The following is a 14,326-nucleotide window of genomic DNA, read 5'->3' as shown; positions in this document are numbered from 1 at the left end:
CCAGGAGCTCCGGCAGCTCTTGCTGGACAGCACCAGGGAGCCACGGACTCCCGCTCAGTCTCACGATGATCTTCTTTTAGATGCCTTCATTGCAGGGGTCTCCTCCCAGGAACTAAGGCTCAAGCTCTTAGAGAAGACCGACCTGACCTTCGCTACGGCACTCGAGCAAGGGAAAGTATACACCGAAGCGCGGATGCAATCGAACACCTATGATCGCACGCGCCTCTTGGCGGGCACTACACTACACGCCCGGCCGGAGAGTGCTACCGCCGAGGACGCGGACCCGCTCGCGGAACTCCGGGATGCTCCGGAGGAAGACCCAGTCCTGACGGCTGCCGTTACGACCAGACCCAAGGCCTTACGCAGGGCCGCATGCTTTTTCTGTGGGGGGCCACGCCATGCCCGGCCCGTGTGTCCGGCACGAGACGCTATATGCCATTTGTGCTCGCAAAAAGGACATTACGCGAGAGTGTGCAGGAAAACGGCACGCGGCTCGCTGAATCGCGCAGTCGCGGTCGCGCGGGCGCGGCGACCTTGAATGGGCTCATTGCGGAGCCCGCGAGCCGAGCCCGAAACCCGGCGCCTTACCCGACTTCGAAGGGGAGGGCCCCTCTCTGCGGGCCCCTGGGCGCTCAGACGTCCTTGGCGGGCGTCACCGGACAGCCACCACCGTCTCATCCTCCATCGGGCACGAAGTACGTGTCCTTGACCAAACTCCGGGCCACGCAAGGGGCTTTGAAGCCTCGCCAAGCCCCAGCGGAACGTTCTCCTCGTGTTGTCCACGAGCTAACGGTGGCCCTCACCCCGGAAAAGGCGATTTCGAATACTACGGAGGCCTTTTTCTGCCAAAAGTGTCAAAAGGCGATTTCAAATACTACGGAGGCCTTTTCCCGTCAGAATTGTCAGATTTTGAATCGCGAAACACCGGAATGCTTGGGAAAGCCCTCTGATGGCGTTAATGGATTCCCCATGGTCAACGCAGACTCCGGCCACGACCGCAAAACTGCTGCTGGCATAGGATCCACCCGCGAGGCTTGTCCGACCCATTCGGGGGGCTCAGTCCCGCTCCCAGCAGCCTCGTCTGGCCTGGCTCAAGCTCTTATTCCCCTCATGGTCGAAGGCCATTGTGTTCGGGCCTTGGTGGATACAGGGTCTACGGATAGTTTTATCGACCAGCGACTTGTGCTCAGGCATGGATGGCGGATCTGGAGGTCTACGAGACGGATCTTCATGGCTTCCCAGGGGCTTCGACTCAGCACGAAGGGGGAATGCCGATTGAAACTCGTGCTAAAGGGACGGGTTTTCCCTGATGTACACCTTATGGTTTTACCCGCATTATGTGCTGATATTCTGTTAGGACACGATTTTCTTAAGCTGCATGGACGTCTGGTAATGGAGTTTGGTGGGCCTGACACGCTTGTTGTGGGGGCGGACGACGCGCTTGCGGTGTGCGCCCTAGTGCAAATGGACGTCCAGCCGCTTTTGCTGTTCCCCAATCTAACCTCCGACTGCACCCCTGTCGCGGTGAAATCACGGCGCTACTCTCGCGCAGACATGCAATTCATTGCGGACGAAACGGCTCAGCTCTTGAAAGACGGCATCATAGAACCTAGTAGGTCGCCGTGGCGCGCCCAGGTCTTGGTGGTGCGCAGCGAGGCCCATCGCAGACGCATGGTAATCGACTATTCCCAAACGATTAACCGCTTTACACAGCTGGATGCCTACCCCCTTCCGGGGATGGACGCGCTGGTGCAACAGGTGTCCCAGTATTCGGTCTATAGCACTCTCGATCTCCGTAGTGCGTACCACCAGATCCCTATCTCTAGGGCGGATCGTATCTATACCGCATTTGAGTCGGGGCAGCGGTTGTACCAATTTACGTGATTGCCTTTTGGGATAACGAACGGGGTCGCCTGTTTCCAGAGGGCCATGGATGACCTCGTTGCGCGGGAGCACTTAACCGATGTTTTCGTCTACCTCGATAATCTTACGGTTTGTGGATATGACCAAGGGCACCATGATGCTAATCTGAAGCGCTTCCTTGAGGTCGCGCAGAGGTATCACTTAACTATGAACGAGGATAAGTGCCAATACTCCCTACGCACGATAGATCTTCTGGGGTACACCGTGACCCATGGCTCTGTCGCTCCGGATAAGGAGCGTCTGCGACCTTTGCTCGACATGGCCCCTCCCTGTGATCGGGCGTCCCTGAAGCGCGCCCTTGGGCTGTTCGCCCATTACTCCAAATGGGTGCAAAGTTTCTCCGCGAAACTTCGCCCCCTCGTGGCCTGCGACACCTTCCCCCTGAGTCCGGCCACATTGGCGGCCTTTGAAGGCCTTAAGGCCGACATCGCCCGAGCCGCCATGGCGACAATCGACGAGAGCGGCTCTTTCGTCCTCGAAAGTGACGCCTCGGATCAGGCCATCGTGGCGACCCTCTCCCAAGGGGGGCGTCCCGTGGCTTTCTTTTCACGGACTCTTACCACCGCTGAGCGGAGACACTCGTCCGTTGAAAAGGAAGCGTATGCGATCGTCGAGTCTATTCGGCGATGGCGCCCGTACTTACTCGGGCGGAGCTTCCAAATCATCACGGACCAGCAAAGCGTTGCGTTCATGTACGACACCTTACACGCCCAGCGCATTAAGAATGAGAAAATCACTCGCTGGCGTATCGAACTCGCCGACTTCTGTTACACCATCAAATATCGCCCGGGGAAGGATAACCAGGCCGCCGATGCCTTATCACGACCGGCTACATGCGCGGGTATCACCTCTTTGGAGGGCCTACGGGTGCTGCATGCCACTGCGGGCCATCCCGGCGTAACGCGTTTCGCTCATTTTGTGCGGTGTGGCAATCTCCCATACTCGATTGACGATATCCGCCGTATCTGTCGCGACTGCGCTATCTGCGCGGAAATCAAACCGCGTTTCTATAACCCTCCCATGGGGAATCTGGTTAAGGCTACGCGCCCGTGGGAACGCTTGGCGATGGATTTCAAGGGCCCATTGCCGGTGTCGAGCGGCTCTCGCTATCTGCTCACTATCGTCGATGAGTACTCGCGATTCCCCTTTGCTTATACGTGTGCGGACATGACTGCTGCCACAGTGATGCGATGCTTACAGAACTTGTTCTCAATGTTCGGTTACCCGGCCTATGTCCATACCGACCGGGGTGCGGTCTTCTTGTCTCAGGTGCGCGGCTATCTGCTCCAAAATAACATTGCTTCTAGTTACACCACGCCGTACAGACCAGACCCCAGGCTAATGGGCAGATCGAACGCTTCAACGGGATTATCTGGAGGGCCGTCATGCTCAACCTCCGGACCCTCGGCCGGGGCCTCGATAAATGGGCTTGGTCGCTACCTGCGGCGTTGAACTCGATCAGGGCTCTCCTGTGTACGGCAACCAACCAAACTCCCCACGAGCGACTTTTCCACCACCCCAGAAGCACGGGGTGTATACGGTCTTTGCCCAGTTGGCTCGCTGGGCCCGGGCCGGCCTACCTTAAACGGGCGGTTCGCGCGAGCAAGTACGACCCCCTAGTGGACAAAGTGCAGATTCTCCAGGCTAATCCTGAGCATGCTCGTGTGATGACGACTGATGGCCGTGAGACTACTGTCTCCGCCCGTCACCTTGCCCCTTGCGGGGTCGCCGACCTGAGTAGGGAATCGGACGAACCGATCGAACCCATCTATGAGACTATGGCCTCTCCCGACGCTCCCATCGCCGAAAGTCTACCGACCCTTCCCTCACCGCGTCTACCTGGGCCCGACGACTTGGAGTTACCCCCTTCGTCACCCGACCCTGATGGCGCCTCCGACGCCGGGGACACAGGGATACGTGATGCCGTACCCGGGGAATTTCGGACACGTGCTGGCAGAGAAATTCGCCGCCCGGCCCGATACGGTTGGGTCGACTGATGTTCCGCACCCTGTTCGTGCTGACGCTCACTCGCTTTTAGCCGCACTGCCGTATAATTCTGACGGGGGGAGAATGTAGTGAAATCGTATTCGTACTGAACCCGGGGTGATGCTCGCTGCTCGTTGACACCGCTAGGGGCGTGACTATAAGACCCGCTGCTGCGGACGGTGCTCCGAGACTTCTCCTGTGACACGTTACATCTGGTAGACTCGCTAACGGTACGCCTGCATAGAATATCCAGCTTGCTTGCATTGAATGTTATGAATGGTCCCATGTGATGTCACATCGTATACTTATTGTATTTCCTGCTTTACAGGATGATGTTATGATCTAAAATGGAATTAAACCACCCGTTGGACTAAAGTTGTGTGGACCTGATTGGTTTTCCACAACACTCTACTAGTGCTGTAAATGATGAAGAAGTTTGTGTATATTTCTCCCTTATTCTTGACCTCTCCCATTTCTGCCAAGGATTGTACCACAAGCAGTAAGATTTTATTTTTAGGCCTCAATTCTGTGATGAAAGTGGAGTGGTTTGTGCTCTACCGAGTGCAGCACGTACTACACCTACACCAAACTGTGAACAATTCTGATGCTTTTCTCACCTTCATCACAACACCAAAATGCAAATTACAAAACTCGACATCTCGCCCACCTTAAACGTTGATTCGTAACGTTACATGCATGATGGACAAGCATGTCTTTTCTACCAACGAGAGTACGAGTTTCCCCCAAAAGTGAAACACATGCGACTAGTTCAGAGTTTGTATGATCCTAAAAAGTGAGTAAGATGACTATGGAGATGCAATGGTTGGTGAAGAAACCTGTAAACGAGAGATGGCATGGCGGGAGCCGTCCGGGGAGAAGATGTAGATGACGTTGCGAAGCGTGACATTCAAGTAATGGTTTCGACACGTCGGGGACAGCACTCCAACCTGTCGAACAGAGACAACCTATTCTACACTGAAGAACAAATGCAGAGGTCACAAAGAATCATTTTATAAATAGTAACAAGTATGACACAATAACATGAGGGACCAAGATTAAATAAAATAAATAAAACAAAGCTAAAGCAACACACTAGTGTTATATTCAAACTGCAGCAATAAACGCCCAAGGCTGGATTGTCTGGAGGCCTAATCTTAAGGTCAGGTTCAGCAACATTTTGCACATACACAACGTTGACCGCTTCCTCCATTGGAAATCTACTGCTCTCTTTAATCTGTCTATTTGGAAACTGTATTCCCATCCTTCCCAATAATGACTCCAAACCTGTTTGAGGTAGAACACGGCACCAGGCTTGAGCTCCGCATGCTGCTGCTCCACCAACTGCCGGTGCAATGTACCCATCATTTCACCTGTGGAGGCACGCGAGGGGAGTAGATTCAGAAACATACAAACTCAAATAACTCTGCTGTTTATATCTAAAGGCCACAGATAAGAAATCATATTCATTAAATGTGCGGAAAAATATTTAAATAAACAAACGTTACATGACTACTACTTCTTTAACAATTATTCCCTTGTTCTTGTGGGTTTGGCTAGGGAAAGCTCTGACATTCAGCTATGGTTAGGGCAGGGATTTGTATTTTTTTAATGGCGCCAGCGATGGCACACCTACTCTTGGCGAAGTACACCATATGATCTTTAGATCGGGACGCCCAGTTTAACGTCCAACTGAGGGACGGCACACACATTGATGAATCACCCTGCCTGTGAAACACCAGGATGGGAGTTTATATCTGGGCCAGGATTCAAACCCAGACTAGACAGCTTAAAGGCGAGTCTATGCACCTTGCGCCACCCAGCCAGCTCAAATGTCAATGACTGTGGGCCTTAAATCTTGAATCCAATTTCTTGCAGTAACATGCACGTTATGTGCCTCAAAATAGTTTCAGAGTATTTACAGAGGTAGAGGAGGTGGAGAGGGGAGAGGGGTCGTTAGCATTTATGTATACACATGCAGATCGACCATTTTCTCATTCAATGGTAATTGAAGGCATCAAAGGCTGATGATGCACTCGTGTTTTGTTTTTCACCCCTCTTTATCTCCGCCACCAAAGGTAGACCGACCGAGGTTATGTTTTCACCCCTATCCGTCTATGAACAGGATATCTCAAAAAGTTGTAGACAGATTCAGATGAAATTTGCTGGACGGGTTGGGTGTGTGATAAGGACGAATTGATCAGAGTTTGGTGAAGATCCGGATTCAATAATTTCAGTGCTTCTTCATCATTGAAAGATGGGGCTAAAACTACTATACAGCATGATATCTCAAAAAGTGCGGACGAGCTATGACAAAACTTGGTGGACGAGTTGGTGAGGTGACAAGAACAAGGAGATTCGATCTTGGTTCAGGTCCCAGATCCCAGATCCGGCCCATCAGTGGGATACAAACCGGAAACTGTTCAGCCTGGCGGAGGTTTGCGCTCTACCGAGTGCGGTTCTAGTTTTATCATTCAATGTCACATTGCGATAGAGTTGCAGCATGTGACTGTCACATGCTACGATGGACGAAACCAAATTGTGTGAAGTGTCAAAGTGTGACATCATGTGCTTTGCCTCTCAACGTTTCCTATGAGGCTGGTGATGTTAGCACTGTGCACCAAACTCATTTCTGGTATTGCCATCCCATTGGATGCAAGGCTGAATTTGTCAGCACTGGCAGCCAGTTGGACCTCAAAGTGGGAAAATCTAAATAAATATTACTTTGAGGCTAATTGGAGCCTGCGAAGACGCAATTCCCACTTGTAACATCAAGTCTGGATTAAACGCTTGGAGCTAATCTGGTCTTCATTGTTATGCTTGATGGTGAGGGCAGGACACGAGCAAGATCCATGAACCACAACCACACCGCTCTCCACAATGTGGACTTGTTCTGTGCTTTAACGTGGAAAGAATCTTTAACGTTACAACATTCTATAACACCAAAGAAACTAGCGAGTTGGAGTACAATTTTGTTTTGTTTGTTATCATTTCGTTAAAAAACAACATTTGTAAGTTATTGTTTCAAGCTACATTTACACAAAATATGTTTTTAACAATTGATCTACTAATGAACGCAATTTGTATCGATTTTCCCGATCAGTATACACCACGTGCTAACGATCATATAACACAATGACGTACACACAAAGCACGGCTATCGCTAGTGCTCATGTGATCGAGGGATACGACTGCCCACAGGGAGCAGTCAAACCACTACACCCTGAAAAGCAGCAAGCACGCCCCAAGTCATGGAACCGGTTGGGGCTCAGACGCTGAACGGTTGGAGCAAATGGGCCGTTTAACCAACTACCAGCAAAACAGCACTTGTGCAACATTGTTCTCGACAGAAAACTCAATTTACACAATTTACCCAGATTGCCTTCAACTTCACGCTAGAATTTGAGAAGCATGTTCCGACCCGACTGCAATGCACTCCTGAACCACTGGATGGAATGCATGGAAAACTAAAAGTTGTCCTTGGGAAGGTTTTACACGGTCATAACACATAGCCTTGAGGAGGGGTTCAGGGTTGGGGAGGCCCCAAATCTCTTTATGTAAAATATGTATGGCATAAGTGCCGCTCCCAGTGAGAGAGGGTGTAAAAAGTCATCCAAAATACCACATTTATGGAGGAATCATCCTATCTGTAAGGAAGGGTTCTTCAGTTGTACCCTGAACTAAAAACATACAAACAAAAGCAACAGTTCACAAAAATGTGTGTCGTTTCACACTCTCCGAATTCTGAAACCAAGGCGGAAAGTCTGAATATGCAGACCTGCTTTAGGATGATGCATCAAGAACTTGAGGGTGCAGTGTGCAGTAAAGGTGGTTTGCCAATAATTTGCAACAAAGGCAAATATTAATGCGACGACGAAACAGTACCAGAAGACATTACAAAATCATTATAGAGCCATGAAGCTGAGAAATGCCATATCGTTTCGAGTCTCTGCATCACACAGCATGCGGTTTAGATTTACAATGCCAGCCTTGCCAAGGTGAATACTCCTGCCTTGCTGTGGCAAATCCGGAGCATTCACATGATTACCGCAATAGGAGCTCACAATCTTTACAGGAACAGCACACCCAACTAAGAATGTAATAAATAGCTGAGCCGTTCTTCAATGAACATATTCCTCCAAAAGGAGAATCCCCTTCCCTCCTTCAAGTGGGAACCAAGTAAGCTGCCTAACACACACACACACACACACACACACACACACACACACACACACACACACACACACACACACACACACACACACACACTTCTACTTCAAGAGTAGAAGACACACACACACACTTCTACTTCAAGAGTAGAAGACACACACACACACTTCTACTTCGAGTAGAAGACACACACACACACACACACACACACACACACACACACACACACACACACACACACACACACACACTTCTACTTCAAGAGTAGAAGACACACACACACACACACTTCTACTTCAAGAGTAGAAGACACACACACACACACACTTCTACTTCAAGAGTAGAAGACACACACACACACACACTTCTACTTCAAGAGTAGAAGACACACACACACACACACTTCTACTTCAAGAGTAGAAGACACACACACACACACACTTCTACTTCAAGAGTAGAAGACACACACACACACACACACACACACACACACACACACACACACACACACACACACACACACACACACACACACACACACACACCCCTAAATGGCAAATCACACGGTTGACTGGGCTTGTATACTCCACTAGAATGGTTTGTTTTGTTCCCTGTCCCTCCGACATTCCGACAAGGTCGGGGACAGAGGACATCAAAATGAGCCCCATCCGACCGACCCATCATGTGTCCATGAACTTTTACGTGACATTAAAAAAAACTGTTGGACATTTAACTTTCATACTGCAGATATCTTTTTTTTGGATAGTCAAGGCGCATGGAAGAGCTTGTACTAATACACTGAAGAGATCAGGACACAACAGGACATGAGGAATGCAGAGGGGTGTGTCGGTGGAGGGAGAGAAACACCAACAGCAGGGTTGAAGGCCAAGACAGAGGGAGGTGGACAAACAACCAGTGAGACCAGAAGTATGTTCTATATGTTCTTTATACACTCCTGAACACACGGTTGCCTGGGCTTATTGTACTCACGAAGGTTTCAGGTGGTTAAAAAACAAAAAACAAAACTGTACTCCCAGGGGTTCCAGGTTGAGGAGAGCCCCAATTCTCTCCATGGAATATGCATTGCACAGCGTCACCCCAATGAGAACGAGTATGAGTAATAATACTAATATACACCAAATACGGGAGAATTAAACCGCCGCCCGTAATTCTGGGCGAATTAACCTGCCCATAATTCAAGGTGAATTATCTTCTTCTTTTTTTCCTTTTTTTAGTATACAAGATCGAGGCTAACATGAATTCTAACATTAAGTAAGAGCTAACTTTAATCACATAAAAACAAACGATAAAGGGAGCAGGAGACAAGGTGGGGAGAGAGGGAAGCACACAAGTACAACATTTGAGAGCAGGGACATCGGGAGATCTGTGGGAGGGAGAGGGCTTGGGGGGAGGAGGCACGGGAAGGGGTGGGGGGGGGGGTGGGAGAGGTAAAAATCACATGGACGGTGTCTTCCAGACTTCCAGGAAAGAAGTCGGTATTTCAAAAAAAGTGGATCTGGGGTGAATTAACGGGGGTAGAAAAGTTCAAGGTTTTGGATGGGGGAAGATAAGAGATGGTGGTGAACAGCTGTTTTAAAGACCTGGAGGGAGGAGTGGGATTGAAGAGAGTGAGGGAGTTTGTTGCAGAGGTGGGAGAAAAGAGGAATGAAGGAGTGAAGGTGAGCAGAGAGCCTTGATTTTGGCAGTTTAACCATAAGAGGGTTGCAGGCAGATCTTGTGCAACCTGAAGGAATATTTGGGGGACAGAGCACAGACAGAGCTGGGGGAGCAAGGCCGGAGAGGAGTCGGTAGAAGACAGAAAGACCACCAAACTCCCTGCGGTGAGTGAGTGAAAGGCCCTCGGAGTCAGCTTCATCGCAGGAGATTCCAATGATTCTGAAAGCTTTGGTTTCAACAGCGTGAAGCCGAGCTAGGTGTGAGGCAGGAGCACCGGCCCAGAGGGGGGAACAGCATTTCATTGAGCTGCGGATGAAAGCCTTGTATGTGATGAGCAGCTCAGGTGTGCCAAGGAAGGACTTCGCATGACGGAGGATGCCCAGTCGGCGACTGGCTTTGGAGGCCAGCTTGGAAATGTGGTTTTCCCAGGAAAGATCATGGCAGATAGTGAGACCCAAAAGCTGGAGTGACAGAACTTCTTGGAGAGGATTGTTCAGAAAGTAGATGGGAGGGTTGTCCAGTTGGTGTTTTAGTTGAGACATAGTAAGAGTGAGTTGTTTGTGAGATCATTTGTCAGATCTTGCCCTGAAGGCCAGGTTCTTCACTCGTGTACTAAATTTCAAGTCCCATAACAATAATATCATCACAATAATCAACCATTTCATTCAATAAATGCAAAACATCACAATTAAATACCTAAATTCTCGTTTTTGTAACAGTATCAATACGACAGGTTTTAATAATGGTTGTTGGGTTTGCAATTCACAAGAGAGGAGGCCATATTGTACAAATAGAGAGCATTTTATCACACTCTGTTGATCGCACGTCGGCAACCGATACCTGTGGGGTCTTTAAAAAGGGCTCTGGCATCTGTGCCGGTTGGAGTGAAAGACTTGAGAAGGACACACATGTCCGATACCTTTCCTTTTGGAAGCTTCTTCAAACTGGCCTGCAAGAAGAGGTATGGAGTGAAGATGACAGCTCAACATAGCCAAACTAGAACAAAACAAAGGGGAAAATAAATAAATAAAAACCACAATCAAAGTGAAAGCCGAGACCAACCTTCCTGAGCACCATGACGATGCAGTTAGTCCACAGAAAGGACGTTGGGTTTCTCTCATCCTCTCCGAGGTCTCGTCTCATGTCGGACCAAGCTCCACGAGAGAAGTCATCCTCAAAAGCCGATAGCTGGCTTGCGCTAACAGACTACACACGTGGGCAGGCACGCATGCTGTGGCACATGTTGGTGACAAGAGTACCATAAATTTCGGCCTATAAGCCAATGGGGTGTGCAAGTCAAATTGGCTAATTTCCCCAATTTTCTTTCCTTCAATCATAGATAAGTCTATTTGGAGTATAAGACGAAGCTCGTTAAACTATGATAGTTAACAAAGCTGTCATTGAGAACAATGGATGTGTTAATTCCAGCCTGGCACTCAACGCATGGCTGCATCCATCCCATCGCTGCCTACGGTACCTCCAGGGTCATGAATATTAATGAGCTGTTTTGTGCATATTGTCTGAATTACTTTGTCGACGACATTTCGGCTAAATTAGGAACGTAGATAGTTTTTCAACATGTTTGTTATCAGATAGAGGTACAGTATTTAAAACAAGCCACATCTATAATAATAAATGTCAGTGTGTGTCTTCCTCCATAACTCCAAAACCATGAAACCGAGCGGCCCAAAACTTTGCATGCAGACTAAGGGAATTCCAAGGGAGTACATTAATGAAACCTTGGGGTGAGGGGGAGGCTGGGTAAATTTAAACACCCCTTTTGAAGATGATTAACAGCCTCACCGATGACATCATTATCACCCTATATACCCCCATGGGGAGTTGATGACATATGCTTAAGTTAAAAAAACATTTTGTTGAGCGGTTTCAGAGAAACCAATGCCTAATTTATTTTCCCTTCAACCCTTTAAGGAACATACCCCTCACTCCATCCGATACAAATATTTATATATTTTTTAATCTCAAAGTTTTTATTTAAAACGACAACGCTACACCACCCATTACACCACCAACAAGTCACAGGGACACGGGACAGACTTTTGACAGAATTTGCTTCTCCCTTCTGAAACCTTTTTTCAGTCACAGGCAACTGTATGTAGCTCTCTCAAGAGTTCTATCATTGGATTCATTAAGTGTTGTAATCTGAGAACGTGATTGTTAATTGTGTTTACAGTGAAATATATGAATAAACGAGTTCAAAAACACTAGGCCGCGTTTGCTACGCAGGGGTATAGCTAGTTATGCAGAAATGCCAAACAACATACCTCCTCATTGGCTCGTCTTGCAATGGCTCCATGTGCAGGAACATGTTGTATGGACACCATTACAGTTTCCAAGCCACCGACAGCACACTGCAACAACAAGAGAACAAATTGAGTGAAAAACTGGGAATCTCCAGCTGCAGGGAACACCAACTTTACATTATAGAGCACTTTACAAATGAGGAAGAGGTTATAAAATGGAGAAAAACAAACTAGAACAGCACTCATAGAGCGCATAGTCTTGCCTTGCACATTCAATCTGAACAAAAATACCATTGGAACTGAACACACTATGATTATGGCCCACTGCTATTACGGCCCATATACACGTATCATCCATGAGAGCCTGGTGTTGGCTTAGCGGTTAGGGTGCCAGCTTGGATCCTGGGATACTGGGTTCGAATCCCGGTCGATCGTTGAATTAACGCCAGGGGGGTTGACTCAGCCCGTCATCCTTCCGAGGTCGGCAAATTGAGTACCAGTTCACTGGTAATCCCCTGTGTGTCGCAAGAGGCGACTAACAGGGTTGGCGGCAGGAAGGGCATCCGGCCATAAAACATTGCTTCAAAAAGGGGACCACGGTGCCCAAAAAAAGGCCAACTCCCGCTCCGTGGGCAAAAATGGCCTCTAAAGGCGGTTTCTATACCCGTATCATTCATGCACCCTATTATGTCACATAGTTTCTTGGCATGGGTTATGTACGTCAAAAATCAAATTTTTCACTCACATCGGGTGAGAGATCAGACGTATGAAGTTTCAGATTTTGGATGAGGATTAAAATTCAACAAATTATGGCTGCAATACCACTTCACCAATGACATCATTATCACCCTATATACCCCATGGGGAGTTTACGACGTAAAATTCAAAATTTTACGTAAAAATCAAGAGATTTCCCAAAAAAGTTTGTTGCATGGTTTCAGAGAAAACAATGGCCAATTTTTTTTCCCCATTACTCCAATATGGCTGCCATATCATGTGACCTACGGCATCAGAGTTAGCAATAAAATATTCACCATGGGGAGTCCCTACTTGAGAAAGCTTGAGAACGGCTGAAGGGATCGTAGTCAAACTTGGTGCATGTAGGTATAATGAGGTAAAGATGAACCGATTAGATTTTGGGGTCATGGGGTCAAAGGTCAGGTAAAAATCCTGTTACGGCGTTAACTTGTGAACCCGTGATGGAATTCTGACCAAATTAGGTACAGTTATGTATAATGATGTAAAGATGACCTGATCGGGTTTTGGGGTGAAGAGGTCAAAGGTCAAAGTCTGCAATATGTCTATAACTTGAGAATGGCTGAAGTGATCCAATTCAAACTTGGTACAGGTATGTATGATGATCTAACGATTAACTGATTATAATTTGGGGCCAAGAGGTCAAAGGTCAAATTCTGTTATAGGTCTATAACTTGATAACAGCTGAAGTGATCTAATTCAAACTTGGTACAGGTATGTATAATGATGTAAAGATTAACTGATTAGATTTTGGGATCAAAGGTGAAAGCCTGTAATAGGTCTATAACTTGAGAACGGTTGAAGTGATCGAATTCAAACTTGGTGCAGATATGTATAATGATGTAAAGATTAACTAATTAGAATTTGGGGTCCCAAGGTCAAAGGCCAAATATCCTGTACTAAATATGATAACTTGTAAACAGCTGAAGGGATTTAAATTAAAACTTGGTGCAGGTATGTATAATGATGTAAACATGAACTGATTACATTTTGGGGTCAAGAGGTCATGTCAGGTAAAATTGTGATAACCTGAGAACAGCTGAATGGATTTAAATAAAACTTGGTACAAGTATTATAATGATGTAATAATGTGGGCTGAGGCATATCGGTCGACATCGTGACGTCGAAGAGTGTCGTTCTAGTTTAAATATATCTAGCTAGGGATCCCACTGCCTTCCATGTAACATTTCAAAAACAACATTTAAAACAACATTAAACCAAACACAATTCATAAGAGGCAAGCACTCTCACAAAAGGTTCCTCTCCAAGACCCGATTCCGAAGAGGTCAAAATCCAGAAACAGGTACAATCATTTTACTTGGAAAGGCTGAATCCAACATTAACACCTTACAAGCTTTGACCTACTTTTCTTTAAAAGATGATCACAACTTCCAATGGATGATACAAAATTTTCAGAACTTTTATTCTACTTTTGAGATCCAAGACAAATTCACCTGTATTGAAAATGTTTTACCATACTCTCCAGATTTAATTAAATAATGCATTTTCACATAAATCCATAGTCTTGTATAGCTGATATATAGCCTTATAAA

The 14,326-nt window shown here is 47.3% G+C and overlaps 1 protein-coding gene across 2 annotated transcripts in view; it reads right to left on the bottom strand.

The window, feature by feature from the left end:
- HROB (homologous recombination factor with OB-fold) overlaps positions 1-14,326 on the bottom strand; it is a 40,953-nt gene that overhangs the window by 17,347 nt on the left and 9,280 nt on the right. For both annotated transcript variants that reach the window (XM_068118925.2, XM_068118926.2), the window contains exons 5-9: positions 12,039-12,125; positions 10,816-10,959; positions 10,594-10,702; positions 5,194-5,279; positions 4,746-4,856 (exon numbers count right to left, since the gene is read on the bottom strand). In XM_068118925.2, the coding sequence (XP_067975026.2) occupies positions 4,746-4,856; positions 5,194-5,279; positions 10,594-10,702; positions 10,816-10,959; positions 12,039-12,125 (537 nt within the window). The remainder of the gene's footprint in view (positions 1-4,745; positions 4,857-5,193; positions 5,280-10,593; positions 10,703-10,815; positions 10,960-12,038; positions 12,126-14,326) is intronic.

This window comes from Myxine glutinosa, chromosome 6, assembly GCF_964187855.1.
Source record: "Myxine glutinosa chromosome 6, kmMyxGlut1.1, whole genome shotgun sequence".
Taxonomy (NCBI): Eukaryota; Metazoa; Chordata; class Myxini; order Myxiniformes; family Myxinidae; genus Myxine; species Myxine glutinosa.
Note: the sequence above shows the minus strand (reverse complement) of the source record. Positions and strands in the feature narration are given on the sequence as shown.